Source organism: Pan paniscus, chromosome 2, assembly GCF_029289425.2.
Source record: "Pan paniscus chromosome 2, NHGRI_mPanPan1-v2.0_pri, whole genome shotgun sequence".
Taxonomy (NCBI): Eukaryota; Metazoa; Chordata; class Mammalia; order Primates; family Hominidae; genus Pan; species Pan paniscus.
This window is the reverse complement of record NC_085926.1, coordinates 170,105,989-170,125,419: the sequence shown is the minus strand read 5'-3', so window position 1 is coordinate 170,125,419 and position 19,431 is coordinate 170,105,989. Positions and strand designations below refer to the sequence as shown.

Sequence of the window (19,431 nt, the reverse complement as noted above, 5' to 3'; positions counted from 1 at the left end):
CCGCCTAGACTTCAGAGGCTGTATGGAAATGCCTGGATGTCCAGGCAGAAGTTTGCTGCAGAGTGGGGCTGTCATCGAGAACCTCTGCTAGGGTAGGGCGAAAGGGAAATGTGGGGTCAGAGCCACCACACAAAGTCCCTACTGGGGCACTGCCTAGAGGGCTACCATCCTCCAGATCCCAGAATGGTAGATCCACCAACAGCTTGCATCACATGCCTGGAAAATCTGCACTCAATACCAGCCTGTGAAAGCAGTCAGGAGTGAGGCTGTACCCTGCAAAGCCACAGGGGCAGAGCTGCCCAAGACTATGGGAACCCACCTCTTGCCTCAGTGTGACCTAGATGTGAGACATGGAGTCAAAGGATATCATTTTGGAGCTTTAAGATTTGACTGTCCCACTGGATTTTGGATTTGTATGGGGCCTGTAGCCCCTTTGTTTGGGCCAATTTCTCCCATTTCGAATGGCTGTATTTACCCAATGCCTGTACCCTCATTGTATCTAGAAAGTAACTAACTTGCTTTTGATTTTATAGGCTTATAGGCAGATAGGTAGAAGGGACTTGCCTTGTCTCAGATGAGACTTTGGATTGTGGACTTTTGAGTTAATGCTGAAATGAGTTAAGATTTTGAGGGACTGTAGGGAAGGCATGATTTGTTTTGAAATGTGAGGACATGAGATTTGGGAGGGGCCAGGTACATAATGATATGGTTTGGCTGTGTCCCCAACCAAATCTCATCTTGCATTTCTACATGTTGTGGGAGGGACTGAGTGGGAGGTAACTGAATCATGGGGGCAGGTCTTTCCCATGCTGTTCTCATGATAGTGAATAAGTCTCATGAGATCTGATGGTTTTGAAAAACAGGAATCTCCTTCACAAGCTCTTTTTTTTTTTTTTTTGCTGCCATCCATGTAAGATGTGACTTGCTTTTCCTTGCCTTCTACCATGATTGTGAGGCATCCCAAGCCAGGTGGAACTGTAAGTCTGATTAAACCTTTTTCCTATGTAAATTGCCCAATCTTGTGAATGTCTTTATTAGCAGCTTGAAAATGGAAAATACAATGGCCATTTACAAGCCAAGGTGAGAAGCCTTAGAAGAAACCAACTAATCCTGCTGACACCTTGATCTTGGACTTCCAACCTCTAGAATTGTAAGAAAATAAATTTCTCTTGTGTAAACTACCCAGTCTGTGGTATTCTGTTATGGTAGCCCTACTAAACTAATATACCCCCTTAGATTACAAAAGCTCAATCCAGCACTTTCTTCTACCTTAAGTTCTACAAGCCCTGTCTGATTTAAAACAAACAAAAACTCTCTTTTAAAAAGTGATACGTTTAGCCTCTGTGAACAAACACTGAGCCATCTTGCTCAGGCTAATGAAGAAATTTGGCCTGATGGCTAATAGAAGCCAGGCTGATTCTTTATCATGTCTGTTTTATCCAGCTTAGTACATGTTTACAAAAAATCTTCTATGTGCCTAGTATTCTTGCTATCCTGTGGCCTAGAAACAAGCTTAAGTGGCTAGAGAATAAGGCACAAAATGTGCAACGGAGAGAATCTTTGTCTTATACTAGTGTTCTTATAAATATGACCAAGAGAATCATCAAAACAAAATGAAACAGCCTGGGGATAACAGCAAGATGGAGGGTTCCCAGGAGCAGCACAGGATGGGAGATGGAAAAGGACATCAGTCAGTGCCTGTGGTCTGTCAGCTGCTTGACATGGGCCATCTCATTCAACTTCCTTAACACTTGAGAATTAGGTATCGGCATCCCTGCTTTAGATGAAGAAAACCAAGGCACAGCATGATTAAATTGTGCAACTGGTATGCTGCAGAACCAAGATTTTTCATACTGGTGTGTACATCAAAGTTTTCATTATGTAGAAAATTATACAGAAGTTGTATATTGAGAAGTAAATAGGTAAACAATCAACTGTTGAGAATTAGGATACCTGAGTTATTAAGAGATGTGAAAAGGATTCAGGATACAACTAATACTTATTGAATACTGCTATGCTTTTAATACCCTCTACCAGAAAGGAGTTAGGTAGAGTTCAAGTTCTTAGAACAGTACCTGATACATAATGTAACAAAATCTTACTCATCAATTACTACTATTAATGTTACCACTTCACTAAATCCTGCCAACAATCCTGTGAGGCACATACAGTTACAGTTATCCCCATTTTAGAAATAAGAATGATGCTTAGGGAAGTGAAGGTAATACACTCAGGGACACGGAACTGGGTAAAGGAGGATCAATTTTGTGTATAAGAACTAAAATGGGGCTGATCGCGGTGGCTCACGCCTGTAATCCCAGCACTCTGGGAGGCCGAGATGGGCAGGACACAAGGTCAAGAGATCAAGACCATCCTGGCTAACACGGTGAAACCCCATCTCTACTAAAAATACAAAAAAATATTAGCCAGGTATGGTGGCGGGAGCCTGTAGTCCCAGCTGCTAGGGAGGCTGAGGCAGGAGGATGGTGTGAACCCAGGAGGCGGAGCTTGCAGTGAGCCAAGATCACGTCACTGCATTCCAGCCTGGGTGACAGAGTAAGACTCCATCCCAAAAAAAAAAAAAAAAAAAAAAAAAGAACTAAAATGGATCTCCTAAAAACATTTATATTTTTTTTGAGGGTTGTTGTTATTTGTTTTTTTCTTTTTTTTTTTTGTCTTAGCTAACAGAAAAGATAGTTCCTCTTACTGAATTGAAATGCTTCAAAGGAATTTTAATAAACTCCTCACTTCCTGAAGCTCTTTCCTTCTACTCTTGTTGGACTACAAGCCACAAGAATCAAAAGAGAAGCTTGAAAGGCAGGAGGTAAAAGAAAAAATTAAAAAGGCTGCCCCAGATGGCCCAGGATGATCCAGGAAATGGGCAGATTCTGCACGTGGACACATATGAACCCACAAACATACGTAGTGTGATGTGCTGGCAGCCAGTTTGCCGGGGTGGCAGAAAACACTGGGTGAGTTGCCTGGACACAGAAAACTGGGACCAAATGAGTCTGTGAAAGTCAGGCTCAGGCTGAATTTCTTATTGCTGCCAACATGCCTAAAGTGGGATCCCAGGTCATTCCAGGAAGAGAAGATGTCTCAGATAAAAGTGAGCATGCGAACAATGAACAAAGAGAAGAACAAGGCTGGTCAATATTAACAAGCTGCATGGACTCAGGGGATGGGTAGGCAGAATCCAGGATTCTCCCAAGCAGGCTGGTGCTCACCTCTCCCCTCTCCACTCAGCACCTCTATCCTGTAGCTTGGACTACACATCTGTCTCTTCCACCCAGCTGCAAGTCCCTCAGAAGCAACTGGGCACACAGAAGACTTTCAGTAAATGTTGGTTAAATGAGTAAATGAATAAGAAAGCAAGCCAAAAATAAATAAATAAATAAAATAAATTAATTATATCTGCTTAGATTTGGTATCTGCCAAGAATATTAGCACGTCATTATTAAAACTTTTCTCCATAACTCTGGTAAATAGCTGACATCCTATTCTAAAATCTCAGAAAATCTGAATCCAGTTAATTTTATATCTATCATTCCTGATCTTATTTTAAATAAGCGTGATTTTATCACAAACATTTATACAGAAAGATCAAACATCTCCAGTGTAAGTTCTACTTTAATCCTATAGGAGGCTGAGCAGTTTTATTTTGCTCACCAATCAGGAGTACAAATGCATCGGTACTCACTTTCCCAATTTGCACTAACTCTTCCCTCTGCATTTTCTAATATGGTAGATAATATAAAAAAGGAAAGGCAAGCTTGTTCTTCAGGTAGGGTAGAGGTTTGAAACGTAAGGTGTGTACCTGCCCTAGCCAATCCCCCTTGTGCTGCCAACTCTCACCACCATCACCCAAGTACCATAAGAAGAAAGAAAAATTAGGATAAAGGAATGTTCTAGGAGCAACAAAAGAGTTTTATAGTACTAAGTGGTCAAACATTTTATTTTATAGATTAAGCTACTTGACTTAAAAATGTCAGGAGAGGGCTGACTGTGGTGGTTCATGACTGTAATCTCTGTACTTCAGGAGGCCAAGGCGGGCGACTGCTTGAACCCAGTAGTTCAAGACCAGCCTGGGCAACGTGGCAAAACCTTATCTCTATAAAAAATACAAAAATTTGCTGGGTGTGCTGGCACGGGCCTGTCATCCCAGCTACCTGGGAGGATGATGTGGGAGGATCACTTGAGCAAGGGAGGTCACGCCACTGCACTCCACCTGGGTGACAGAGCAAGATCCTGTCTCAAAAAGAAAAATCAAAAATTAAAAAATGGTGGAAGAATTGAATATATTACCCTAATCTCCAGACTTCCTTTTCTGTTTTCAAATCTAAAGATTAAAAGTGTGGTTGAAAACATCAAACTACTTTTCAAGCTCATTTCTCTTCACATCTGTAAATGGCTAATGGTGATGAAATAATATTTGATATTTGCAAACTTTCATTATCATTCTAGGTTTCGGACCAGCTCCTTTTGCCACAGAACATGATTATTGTTGTCTTCAAAAGGAAAAATAAGTGACTGGTGATGTTTCTAAAAGCCCTTTAAATAATAACAAAAAAGATTATCCTGCAGAGTACTTACAGCTTGATAACAGATATCCTCTTCTGAATCAGGAAAAAGAAAAAGTTCCTTGAAAATTACAACTGTCTGTCTCAAACAGTTCTTGCCAGTGATTAAGTCTAAACACCTAATTTTGTCTGTTTTATAGGTGATCAAAATGAAGGTTTTAGCTAATCAGTTAATTCATGAACAAAAAGTCCCCAGAGTTTTTATGAGCACTCTCATTTATGTCTAGAAATCTGAAATTTCCCATCCCATTGGTGCTTTATTTTTTTTTTTAAGAGATAGGGTCTCACTGTGTTGCCCAGGCTGGAGTGTGATGGCTATTCATGGGCATGTTCCCAGTACTGCACAGCATAGGAGTTTTGACCTGCTACATTTCTGACCTGGGCCAATTCACCCCTCCTTAGGCAACCTGGTGGTCCCCAGCTCTCAGGAGGTCACCCCATTAATGCCGAACTTAGTGCGACCACCCTGTCAGCATAGTGTGATACAGCCCAATACTCCTGGGCTCAAGCAATCCTCCGGCCTGTAAGGCACACACTGCTCACCTGGTGCTTAATTTTTAACCCACACACCAACTGCAGGCAATAGGTAAGGTACAGACTGAGGGGAGAAGGGTTAGCTCCAGTTAACAAATCAAGTGTTGCTGTTCAGGAGAATCACAGTAGGTGCTTGTCTTTAGCATTTCTGGGCATGAATCTTACCGACAGGCTTTATTTCAGAGGTGATCAGTATAAGAAGACACTCTCAAAAATGGCAATCCTTCCACTGGCTTTGTACATGCCAACACTTTTATACACTCAGAAATAAAGCCAAGCTTCTATTCACACTTTTTTAAGTCTTAAATCTGGCAAAGGAGCACAGCTAAGTCATATATAAATGAAATCAACTGTGAGTACTTTACCAGAACACCTAGCTCTTTGCAGGTGCTACTGTCCAATGACAGTAACCCCTGAGGGTTGGACAGGAGAATGGAAACAAATACAGATCTCTGTGGTACCTCTCTGATCCAACTACTTCAGTGAATTATGTAATAAAGACTTTCCAAATTAAGAAGGAAGTCCAGCAAGGTCAAGAGACATATCTTATGAACTGGAGACCCCAGGATGGGCCCTCAGTTAGCTAGCTACAGCTCCACTTTACTATAGCCCAGAGCTGTCCCCAGATAGAGAATCCCATGGGCAAAGAGGAACCCCTCCCTGGTTAGAGGGCTAAGCTTCTCCAGATACTGCAGAGAACCAAGAGGCCTCATCTCAAAGCAGGGGCCCAAAAAAACACAGCACTGGGGACTGATGCTGAAAGCAAAACAGCAAATTGATTAACTTAATATATAAGAATCGAAGTGACAACAGCAACTCCTACAATTTGTATATCACTTAATAGTTTATAAAACACTTGGCACAGACCTTGACTTGCATAAAACTCAGAAGATCTAACATAAGCAGCATCACAGTCCTAAATTCTAGCTGAGGAATCTTCAGCTATGATTAAGTAAATTAACCTAAGGTGGGCTAAACGGGTGACAAGATTCATACCCAGATACTCTCACTGGAAATGCCATTCCACTTCTTTCACACTTTATTGTATATTACTGACCTAAATACCAAAAAGAACCAAATTCAAAAATCAAAAATCAAATCTAATCCTGCAAACAAATGTGTGGCACATAAGAACACTGGACAAGTGAAAAAAGTTCCATCCAAAGAGTTTCAATCGATACTAAAATGGATCAAATAATTATTTCAGATTAAACAGAAATGCTATTTTAGGGGACAGGCTTTCTGTTAGGTGACAAACAGTAAGTAGACATTTGATGGCTTTATTTGTGCCCAGTTGAGCTGCTTCTGAGATGTGAATAAAGCTATCAGCAGTGGGCATCTGCAGTACCTGTCCATTACCCATCACAGAAGGGAAGGCCAGTCACATCTTTTCAGCCCAGCTTCTCAGGCACACTCAGGTCCATGGAAACACAGATAGATTATTCCAGTGATGCCAATACACAGAACAGGGTCTTCCAGACTTAACCCAACAGGCAACTGGCATATTCATCAACATAAAATAATTCCTTACATTTAAACAGAACATGTTACCATTCAAGACTTTCACACCTGTGAGACAGCCCAGACAATCTCTGCAGGAAGGATACAGCTATACCTTTCCAGAAATGAAGGCAAAGTCTGAAGTTAGAATATTTTTCATGGTTACTCAACTTGTAGCTGTACAGGGTAGAGCCCATGTTTGGAATACTCTGACCCCTGCTCTTTCTACTACTGTACTATCCCACTCAGATTATGAGATTAGACATGAGGTATCAAGAAATCAGTCTGGACCCTTCCCAGTAACAGAGCTATGGTTCTAAGTTTCAAACATAGTATTACTCACCAAAAGGGGCAAGAGCCTTAACCAGGTACACAGACCCTAATCCCCCCAAAATAAGATGAACAGAATTCAGGGGACCATGATCTCAGTTAGAAATTACATCTTTATTATGCACTAACATCCAACTGAAATTTTGTATTTCCCTGATTTATAAATGTAGGCAGCAAATCACAGTAGTATTAGCAGTTACCTTTGACTTGGTTACTAACAAAATGTGACATTTCCATGTTATATTACAGTGTTATAGAAATATTAATCTTTATAATAATCACAACTTCAAAATTATTGTAGTTACTAGATCTGATGCTAGATGTTATTGATGTGCAAATAAACCAGCACAAAACTTACTGTATCACCTTTTAAAAAAATTTGACCAGTTTTGAAAAAACTGGTCTCCTTTTTACCTATGAATTTTATATTTTCCTTTAAAAAAGGCTTCCCCAGTCTGTCAATGGGTTCCTTGGTACAATAAAGAATTAAGAACCCATTCTGAAGAGATTCAGGTAACACCTATCACAGATTAAAATAACCATATTATATAATTCTAATTTTGTGAACCTAATGGGTTTCAAAGAATGTGTAGAAATATAAAATTCATCTAACCTTGGTAAAGTTTTGCTACCCAACAGGTCAGAAAAAGGTATTTTTCTTAAAAAAGTTATTACATATGACAAATATGACTGACTAATTTAGAAAGATAGATTATAATAATTGTGCAATTAAATAAAATGTAATATAAAGGGCAAATTTAACACTAATGATTCCGAAGTCATTTCTGGATGTGATACTGTGTCAATCCTACTATGAAAATCAATTATCATTTTTGTATAGAGGTGAAAACTAGCATTCTAGTCAATAAAATGCTAAATGTCAATAAGTGTGCCACACTGCTTTGGTAATGACTGCTTTTGGAAACTTACTTATAGTCTCATTTGATACCCTGTTAAGGAATAATATGAACAGAGGAGAATAATCTAATTTTAGATTAGAAAAGAACCCCAGAGATCCTGAAACACTTTCCTCTCTCTGCTTCCCTCCATGAGATAAAAATCACTCCAGCCAGGTAGCCAAATTTTGATAAATGCCTATTATGTGCTGGGTACCTTTCAAGGAACTAGAGATCAAGTGATGAACAGGACTGAACAGGACACACAAGGTCCCTGCCTTTGTGGACTTAAATGCTAAAAGGAAGACAGACAATGATCAAGTAAACAAGTGACACACCCAAATAAAGCACTTAATATTCCTAAAATCACACAGAGAGTTGGATGTAGAGCCTCGCTTGGGCCCTCATTTCCTCCCACTAATCCCATGTTCTATTATGTCATGATGCCGGGATCACAGAAACAAAGGAAAGAAATCAAAGAGAAAATGCAGAACAGGGAGAAGGCTCAGAAAGACGAAACTGCACAATACTTTGAGGGGAGGGGATGTCCTTGGTACATTTCTTTAATTTAGCATTGCCAACCCTGTCTGTAATTGCTCCTTGGACAAAATAAGCCACAAGATAAAAAATAAAATTGCTTCAAATCCATTGATAATTGAAACGAAATATCTAAGTACTATGCTGTTTTCCATGGAACACAATACCAACCCCCATGCACACAATGTACACTATGGAACAATTCCCTAACTTCCTATAGAAAAATCAGTTCCTCTGAAGGACCAAGAGTGTTGAAAGAGAATCCAATTCTCCTTATTGGCCACCAAATGGGTCTGAATCTCAGTTTCTCAGGGCATAGGGCAGTCCCCCATGTGCCTTTCTGTTATCATTTTCACAACGTTGAAGGTGAAACAAAGCGGTGGTTTAATCCCCAGCTGTAATTACCAAAGGGAAGCAGTTGAGGCTAATGTCTATAGCTCAGCTGGCTTGGCTAAGCGAAATGGGGGGAAAGCATTGCACGGCTTCCACCTAACAGGCCCCACTGTTTCTCCACAGAGGTGTCTGCTTTCTGGCCAGCTCTCCAGTCATCATTGGCAAATGACCAACCAAACGAAAATTCAAATATATTTTTCAATACATTTCTTGTCTTTCCCTGGCTAAGGGAAATGAAATATATATAATTTCAACAGGTACTGACCCATTAATTAATCCCCAAAACAATCCAATGCGGTATTTTTGTTGTTTCTGCTCTCACAACAAAAATATTTATTTTGACTACTAAGTTTTGGGATTACAACAGTTAATCTGGAAAAAGAAGAGTGGTTTCCCAAATGATAGAACATTAACTTGGAGGTTCCACTTTTTCTCTTCATATGCTTTTTAAATCCTTGGGTCAATATGAAGTTTTCCCTATAACATTTGAGCAAATGTATCATAAATTACTATGGAAGCATGGAAAATAAAACTCAAAGCATCTGCTTAAGAAATTTTTACATATAAATTATTCAGAAAGTTAATGGTGAGGTTAAAAAACAGAGAGCCATGGCCAGTATACAATGGAAGGAAAATTTTGCTTCACACCATGTGATTTCAATATGTATTTAGGAGGGCAAGCTCTGCCAAACTTCCATTGGAACTGTTGTAACAGTCTTTTTCATTGTAATAGCTACTACTTACTGAGTGCCACACCTCACATAACATTTCTCCTAATTCTTACCTCTACCACATCAAGTAGGTGTTCACATATGTGGTGAAATAATTTATCAAAGTTACACAGAAAGTAGCCAAGATGGAATCCGAAGAAAGGCCTCTCCAGGTAACGTCCATGTTCTCCTTCAGTTTCAACTCTAATCACACTCACAAATGCTTTTACATAATGGAGATGATGACTGTGATAAGATTAAATTCCCGCTTACCTAAATCCACTTTCTCATAGTTTAAAAAAAGGTCTATATTTTCTCTCAAGTTGAAAAGAATCCCTCTACCTCTCATCCCACTAAAAAATAAGGCACAAAACACACCACATCCCCCAACCTACTATATCAGAGAAACCACCAAGCTGAAATGACAGGATTCCACTGTTTTTGCACCCTAAGTCCACAGTTATCTGTAAGGTCCACCAATTCAGCCCTTCTCAACCTAAGAAAACAAAGCTCGTGCTGTTGATTGCACCTCCACAGCTGTCTGTTAAACTTCAGGAGTTTATTATCTGCTTATTACTGACATTTGTATTTTGTCAGATTTGACCAATTTTATTAATTTATCTTTAAAGGACTTTCAGCTATTTAATTATACAACAAATCTGCTATAATCAAGAACTTCTCTGTTCAATCAGATTAGAGTTATTACCATAAAATCTTGATTTACTTGCCTCCCTCTTCAATTTTCTTACAATTAAAGACCATACCGGCAGGGTGTGGTGGCTCACACCTGTAATCCCAGCACTTTGGGAGGCTGAGGCAGGTGAATTACTTGAAGTCAGGAGTTTGAGACCAGCCTGACCAACATTATGAAACCCCATCTCCACCAAAAATATAAAAATTAGCCAGGCATGGTGATGCGCGCCTGTAATCCCACCTCCTTGGGAGGCTGAGGCACGAGAATCGCTTGAACCCAGGAGGCGGAGGTTGCAGGGAGCCAAGATCATGCCACTGCACACCAGCCTGGGCATCAGAGCAAGACTCCATCTCAAAAAAAAAAAAAAAACACGGTAAATAAAGACCATACAATGCACAAGTAGTTGGTGTTTTAGAAATGGAGATGCATAAGTAGGCACAACACACACCCACACTCACACTGCCAGAAAGCAATAAAACCATCAGGACAAGGCTCTGCCACGGACTGTGAGATTGTATCATAATGGGAAAGAGGTCAGTGTAATCAGAAATGCATGGGCTGCAATCCTGGTTCCAACGGGGGCGTCAGCATCCTCATATGTAAGACGGGACAGTGAAAACTAGACATAAAAATAAACCATTTAGCACAGTGCACAACATTCATAGTAGTTACCATCACCATCACCACCACCAATAACTCCAAAGTGGGGCCATTTTCCCAGCTGCCCCATTGTTTCCCAATTCATAACTGGGACGTGTCACTGTCTTCCCCTTGCCCCTTCTTTTGTACTAGCTTTATTGAGATTTAGTTTATATAACATAAAATTCATCTGGTTACAGTGTCCAATTTAGTAGGTTTTAGTGTCACGGTTAAGTAACCACTACCACTATCTACTTCCAGAACATTTTCGTCTCCGCAACGAAACAGCATACCCCATTAACTCCTTCCCCCCAACTCCTGGTAACCATTGATTTATTTCAGTCTCCATGAATTTGCCTATTGTAGACATTTTATATAAGTGGAATGATACAATATGTGGCTTTCATATCTGGCTTCTTTCACTTAGCATACTGTTTTCAAGGTTTATCCATAGTTTAGCATGTATCAGTTCTTTATTCCTCACTATGGCTGAATAATAGTCCATTGTGTGAAGATATTATATTACATTTACCTATTCATAAGTTGATGGGCATTTGGGTTGTTTCCACTTTGGGGCTATTATGAATAATGCTCCTATGAACATTCCTGTACAAGTGTTTGTGTGGTCATATGTTTTCATTTCTCAGGTATATACCTACGGGTGCAATTGTTGGGTCATATGCAACTCCCTATTCAACCATCTGAAGAACTGCCAGATTGTTTTCCAAAGCAGATGTACTATTTTACATTAACACATACAGTGTATTCCACTTTTCCTACAACCTTGCCAATACTTGTTATTGTCTTTTTGACTATAGAAATCCTAGCACATTAAGGTATTGCAGTGTGGTTTTGATTTACATTTCTCTGATGGCTAATGATATTGAGCATCTTTTCATGCTCTAACTGGCCATTTGTGTATCTTCTTTAGAGAAATGTCTATTCAGGTCCTTTGCCCATTTTAAAATTTCTTTTTATTCTTGACTTGTAAGTTTTTTATACGTTCCAGATTCAAGTCCTTTCTGAAACATATTGTTTGTACATATTTTCTCCCATTTTGTGAATTTTCTTTTAATTTTTGTTGTTGTTGTTGTTGTTTTTTGTTTTTTTTTTTTTGAGACAGAGTCTCACTCTGTCACCCAGGCTGGAGTGCAGTGGCACGATCTCAGTTCACTACAACCTCCGCCTCCTGGGTTCAAGTGATTCCCCTGCCTCAGCCTCCTGAGTAGCTGGGACTACAGGGATGTGCCACCACACTTGGCTAATTTTTTTTTTTGTATTTTTAGTAAAGACAAGGTTTCATCATGTTGGTCAGGCTGGTCTCGAACTTCAGACCTCAAATGATCCACGTGCCTCGGCCTCCCAAAGTGTTGGGATTACAGGTGTGAGCCACGGTCCCAGGCCTCTTTCCACTTTTTAATGGTGTCCTTTGAGGCACAAAAATTTTTAATTTGTTTAAAGTCAAATTTATCTATTTTTTTCTCTTGTTGCTCATGCTTTTGGTGTTACATATACAAATCCATTACCTAATCCAAGGTTATAAAATTTTGTATCTCAAGTTTTATAGTTTTAGTTCCTAGATTTATGTTTATAGTCCATTTTGAGTTAATTTTTGCATATGATGTGAGGTAGTGGTTCAACTTCACTCTTTTTGCATGTGGATATCCAGCTTTTCCAGCACCATTTATTGAAAAGATTATTCTTTTCTCCAGTGAACTGTCTTGGTGTTCCTCTCTCTTTTAAATACACATTCAGAACATTTCATTCTTTGCAGGTATAGATCAGTCTCATTGTTATTTTCCATCTATTGAGCATTATATTATTCTCCTTAAACATGCAAATCATTTAAGAATATATATGAATCTCTCCTGTACTTACTTAAGCTTGGACAATCATTTATATTTAGAAACACTTAGCAAGTACCTACTTTGTGCCACGCAGTATTCTAGATGCTGAGATACAATCCCCATGAGGCAATATGAGTTCTTGGAGATGACTATAAATACACATTTTATTCTATGACAGGGAGGGGAAGAATCACAGATGCTGAAAAAACAGAACAACTATTTCTGTGATGAAGGTTCTAAAACAGTCACACTGAGGAGGGGCACCAAAAAGAACAACTGAATTGTCAATGAAATGCCAGTATTCCAGACAGGGGGAAATAATGGACATGAAAGTGTGTATTTAGAAAGAGGCCCAAGGTATCTAGGGAACAGAGGTTTAACACATAGACTGTGGGGTGACAGGTAAAGTTGCCTCTTGAGAAGTAAGCAGGGTTGAGTGTTATGGATATTATACACCATGCTACAGAACTTTAAGTACATGCGAAGGCAACCAACTCTAGACCTGAACAAGAAAGTAATGTCTACTTTAGGAAGAGGACTGTAGGGATAACTGTACAGAACTAACTAGCAGAGGGACAGATTAGTACTGAGCACTTCTCACATATGTCCAGCCTGCTGCAGGAGATTTTGTGTGTGTGTGTGTGTGTGTGTGTGTGTGTTTCTTTCTTTCTACAACTGCATGACAACAATGTATTTTGCTCCTATCTTTTGGTGATAACAAGACAACTAAGACATTTTATATTTCGTTCGGCCTTCCTCATTTCATTGAAGTGTGTGTACTGCCAGCGTTAAAGAAGATGTTGTGTACACATCCTGTTGGCTTCTCAATTCTATTTTCTTCATATTAACAATCTTTTTCAGATACTCTACTGTAACGTGTCATAAAAGATATAATACTATCACGGAAGGTCATTTAACTTTGCACCCATCTTCTGGTCAAGGAGCCCAATTGAAATGAAGTTAGTCATTCACATGCCTTACAGACTGCTTCTTTCCCTTTTTCAATTCAAATTATTCCATTTTAACTATCCTTCCAATATTGTCTAGCATATTCTGCCATACCTGTCAGCCGGGAAAGAGCATCAACATGCTTCCATCATCAGTTTCATATAAGCGAGTGTACAGCTCTACTTTTACTCTATTTGGATTTTCTACAGAAGTTTTCCAGAATCCGAACTATATCCAAGTCAAAAATTCTCCACTTTTCCTAGTACATGCAATAAATATTTTTGCATTTAATGTAATCACAGCAATAATACTAGTAAGAAAAAGCACACTGAAGCTTCTCTCCGTTAGAATGTTCAATTTTTAACTGGTATTTCTTAAATGGACCTTTAGCATAAAAGGAGTTGTTATTTTTGCTGTCACAATGGTGAGAACTGTACTCTATTCAATGGAATGAAATGCTTCCTCAAAATACATGAGCAGGAGACATAATGGGATTCTACATTCCCTGTTCTTTTCTATTAACTGACGGCTGATGTGAATGTGATCCATCATCTGGTGTCCCTGCTGGAAGAGCCTGTTCTACACCCCTTTCTCCCTCCAGTGATTCTTACTTACAAAGACTTGTGTAAAGTAAGTCATTTATTTGCAACAGCAGGAAAACTGGCCAGCAATCTGGCTATGTAAGTAAGTAAGTAAGTCAGTCAGTCAGTAAGAAATAAATAAAGTCAAATTGGCTCACATAAAAAAAAATGATGGAAAAAAATGAAATTATAGTGGCTGCAATATGCCTTACACTTGAAAAAATGGGTAAGTTTTTATATCAGAGAAGGATAAATCTTTGATTCCTGCCTCCGCTTCAGCAACTTTCCTATGTAGCTGCCAATTTTTTGCCCTAGCAGAATCATTAAAAACTGAAAATTACATATTTTAAACCACTTTAAAAGCAGAGGCTGAGAGACAGAGAAAGAGTAGAGAAAAGAAAAATCCATCTGGAAGGATATCATCAAAAACATGTTAGCAGAGTGATTATCATCTCTGGATAGTAAAATGGTAAATATTTTTCCTTTTATGCTAAGTAGGAAGAACAAAAAAGGCAGAAAGATAGAAAAACAGTTTGTTAGGTATTTGGAAAGGTAGCTATGCAGAAACAGAAGATTTGCATATTGTGCTGAGGCTAGGACAAAAACTAAAGTATATACAGATGTCCACAATGTTCCAGCCATGCAGAACATTTTATACTTTATTCACGCACAGGAACATAACTTCATCCTTTAAAGCTTTTTTACGCTTCCCACAGATCTCTGAGATTGCTATTACCATCATTTTACTTAGAAAACCAAAGCTCAGAGAAATTTAAGTGCAAACAGCCAAGTTCTCACATCATACTCAATAACTCACCAAGCCCAGGTTTTGCCACATCGTGGAGCAATTGAACTCCATTTTTTTCCTTCTGTAACAGAAGGTAGGCCCTGTTTATGTGAGCTATGTCTCCTTTAATACGTTAACTAACTACATCTATGAATTTTCTTCCAGAAAGTTGTATTACAGGTGGAAGGAAATGTCTAAAGCAGGAGACTCCATAAAGAAATCACAACCAAACAATCAAATATAAAAACCCCACTTGGCAGAGGACAGTCTAGTAGGCCTTCTGTGTCTCCTTTTCTCTGGTTCTCTGGTACGTCAAGTGGCAAGACACAAGAAACGCCATGTGGTGCCACAAAATGATGGCAAACCTAGCACTACGGTACCTAAATTAACTCCTGGAATATGGCTTTGAAGCCTCAACATATATTCTGTTGGAGCAACGACAGTGTCCATAGTGAGTAGAGAAGTCCATCAAATGGATTACCTGTGAGATATAACCTGGAGGCACATGAATGGGAGGAATGGATCCATTGGGTGACATCATGGGAACTTCAGCAGGTCCTAAAAGAGATAAGTCAGATGTTAATAGCTGAAGAAACATACATTATTCAAAATAATTAATGTTTTCAATGTACTATCCAAACTGAAGATAATTAATCACTTTGACAATTTGCTCTTCAAAAGTTGGTATATATTGCCTTAAAGCTAAACCTGAAACCATGAATGAAAAGGAATTCTCCAGCTACACAACTCAAAGAAAACAAACAAAAAACCCAAAACTATAAGTATCTTTATAAATATTTAATGATTCCCAAAACCTCAAGTTCCATAAACCAAGATTGCTCAGTTAGTAGTAGTGTAACAGAGTGGGGCAAAAAGTTTCTTTCTTTTTATTTGGCCTTTAAAAGAATGCATAATTAATCAATATTTAAACAAATCAATTATAAAATTATTTTTTATTCTGGTTTAGAAAGCTCCTATAGACTTTGCATTTATGATTTTCAGTTAGATTATTTTTAATAAATTACTGTAATATGCCATAATTTGAAATAGAAGAAATCCTTAAATTATTCCAAACCAACTGAATAAGGCAGAGGGAAAGAATACATTTTTTTTTTTTTTTTTTTGAGACAGAGTTTCGCTCTTGTCGCCAAGGCTGGAGTATAATGGCGTGATCTCGGCTCACTGCAACCTCTGCCTCCCAGGTTCAAGCGATTATCCTGCCTCAGCCCCCCGAGTAGCTGGAATTACAGGTGCCCGCCACCACGCCCAGCTAATTTTTGTATTTTTAGTAGAGACGGGTTTCACTGTGTTGGCCAGGCTGGTCTTGAACTCCTGACCTCAAGACCCGCCTGCCTTGGCCTCCCAAAGTGCTGGGATTACAGCTGTGAGCCACCGTGCCAGGTCTAGATCATATTTTAAAATAAGGAACTATTAAAAATATGTACGCCAAATTTACATGGATTATTTCAAAGTAAAGCATTAAATTAACAAGAAATTTGTTTCAAAATAGGAAATTCAGTTTTCTGATCCACCATCTGGGATGGAACCACAACCAACAGGCAGATTTTCATAAAAGTCCTTACAGGAAGAGCACCACTCTCAAGGTTGAACCCGTGGACACAACAGAAAATCCAAAGGCCAAGATCCAGAATAAAGAAGGAATTTCTCCTGATCAACAGAGACTGATCTTTGCTGGCAAGCAACTGAAAGATGAACATACTCTAACTACACATTCAAAATGAGTCCGCTCTTCATCTTGTGTTGGGACTTCATAGAAGTAGTCATACCACTCCCAAGAAGAATAAACATAATAGAAAAAGATTAAGCTGGATGTCCTGAGATACAATAAGGTGGATGACAACAGCAAAATGAGTGGCCTTCATTAGCAGTGTCCTTCAGATGAATGTGATGCTGGAGTTTTTATGGCCAGCCACAAACAATTGACAGACATTATTGTGGCAAATATTGTCTGACTTACTGCTTCAACAAACCAGAAGACAAGGCTCAGCACTGTGGCTCACTTGAGCCCAGGAGTTTGAGACCAGCCTGGGCAACATAGCGAGATCCCATCTCTACAAAAAATAAAAAATTAGCTAGGCATGGTGGTGCGCGCCTGTGGTCCTAGCTACTTGGAAGGCTCAGGTGGGAGGATGGCTTGAGCCCAGGAGGTCGAGGCTGCAGTGAGTCCAGATCAAGCCACCACACTCCAGCCTGCGCACAGAGCAAGACCCTGTCTTCCCAAAAAAGTTTTTAAAAACAGAAGACAAGTAATTGTCTATGAGTTAACAAAAGACGTGAACAACAACAAATTAAATTCAATGAATGTTAATTACATGTCTAAGGCAAACAACAAATGGCAAGGTTAACAGTTACCCAAGACATAGTTTTGAGTTAATATTTAATTACAAAGAAACTGGCTGTTGTTACATCAAAATCAACTTCAGACACCTTTCAAAGATCTAACGATTAAATAAATGGTTTCCCTAGAAGTGCAAGAACCTCATGGCCACTGATTTTCTATTAGGTGGCTGGCTCGCCTAGTTAGCAGCCCACCTCCCAAATGTCAATAGGAAACTATGTGTTTCTAGTCTGAGATGCGACTTCCTGGCTCCAAGTGCCTTGCATTGTTTATTTGCTTTATCCTAATGTATGTTGTGCTGTCGGCAATGAAAATTGCTCAGCTGGAACAAAAACCAAGAGAAATACAACACTTTATTTGGTAAAAGGCAGATCCTGCCATCCAGTGCTGCATTTAAACATGCACACAATGCATCTTTCACTTCACAGTACAACCAGTGTTATGACCACTTCACAGGAGAGGACTCAGCAGGGGGAAAGGGACAGGGACACTGGTGAGCATATGAACAAGTCTGTGAAATAGGAAAAAAAACAGGAGCAGGGAAGAAAATTTGTATACTATTTATCTAACATTCCAAATGCCAACCGTTCAATCCAAATTCATGGATAATATACCAAATCACTAAACTATCTGATCATCTCTGTAACTGTAAAAAGTAAACACAGCAGTCTCTCACATGCTAACACATTGGCAATAATTTAAAGCAAAAGAAGAGAATGGCATAAAAATCGATCATTGCATGACCCCATTTAATTCTTAAGTATAATTTAAACAAATACATCCACCAATCGCTGAAGGCTTTGGTTTCCAAATCCATTTTTCTTGTCAGCTTCAGCATTTTTGACACAGCCAACGAGAGAGTTGTGTATTTACTTAATATTTGTATTTGAATTGACTCATTAAAAATAAATCATAAACAATGATGTCTGCCCCATCCTGAGCAGTATCTGTGAAATTCAAGGGCTGATGTACACAGCTCAATGGAGCAGATGTTAAGAGTGTGATCTGCCTGGTTTTATTCCCCAGCTCACTATTCACACTGGTTGCGTGACCTTGAACAATTCACTTAGCCTTTCTGAACCTTACTTCCTAATAGTCATAAGTGAGAATAACAATTCTTACTTCATATGGTCAGGTTTAAAGATTAAATTCATTACGCGCAAAAGCGCTTAGAGCAGTGCATGGCACAATAATCACTCATCAAAATGTTACTAGTTATCATTATTCTTTACAATGCTTTTTATAATTTTATAGATAGTTTTGATTGCTTTTTAAATTTTTTTTTGTTACTATTACAAGTAGTAAAGCTTTTTAATAGTCCACACCCATGCAACATAAAATCAACAAGTATACACTTGATACAACATTGACTTAGGGAACAATCCTTCCTCATTAGGTAAAAATAAAATGTTTCACAGTACAGAGTGTGAACAGAGGTGCTACCATCTCAATAAAGTATTGCTTTTTAATCACCAAAACGTAACCATGCAAATAGTCTCTTAACCCCAGGCATGACCCCTAAAACTGTTAAAGTCATTTGTGTAAAATGCTTTAAAGAATGTAGGACAAGCATGTGATTTACAGCTAGAAAAGGTTTTCTTCACAGTCTTGATTTCAAGAGTAGCCAAATGACTTTAACATGCTTGTTCCCCCTTTTGTCACTGTCATCAAAACTATTTCAAAGGACATTTAAAAATATGCACTAATAGTTTCCAAAACTCCACCTTGCCTTAGAACCCCAAGTTCCTCTACTTTCTGAAATAAACCATTGCATCTATAGGCAATTTGGAGTTTAAAAGCTAGCAAAATAAAATCTCATTCACCATAGTGGTATGAAAAGAAGTTATTGTCTTCCTAAACATTTATTTCCCAATCTGTGAGTTTACTATCTCTGCTGAACTGTGTTTGAGAATGCCCAATATTATTGTAATCTTTCCCTAATTAAAACACTAATTTCTCTTCGAAAAGTTCCTAAAAGTCTGCTAGCAATTGTTAATGAATTGATTTTTCATTTACTTAAACCTTGAACCAGAAAGGTTGGAGAGCCGCTTTATTATTCAATAATGCAATGATTGTATGACAGTATTCACACATCA

At 38.7% G+C, this 19,431-nt stretch overlaps 1 protein-coding gene across 8 annotated transcripts in view; it reads right to left on the bottom strand.

Annotated features, from left to right (window-relative positions):
• Window positions 1–19,431, bottom strand: part of FNDC3B (fibronectin type III domain containing 3B) — a 364,503-nt gene that overhangs the window by 158,413 nt on the left and 186,659 nt on the right. For all 8 annotated transcript variants that reach the window (XM_003831940.6, XM_063602600.1, XM_063602598.1 and 5 more), the window contains one exon: window positions 15,458–15,534. In XM_003831940.6, coding sequence (XP_003831988.2) covers window positions 15,458–15,534 — 77 coding nt within the window. The remainder of the gene's footprint in view (window positions 1–15,457; window positions 15,535–19,431) is intronic.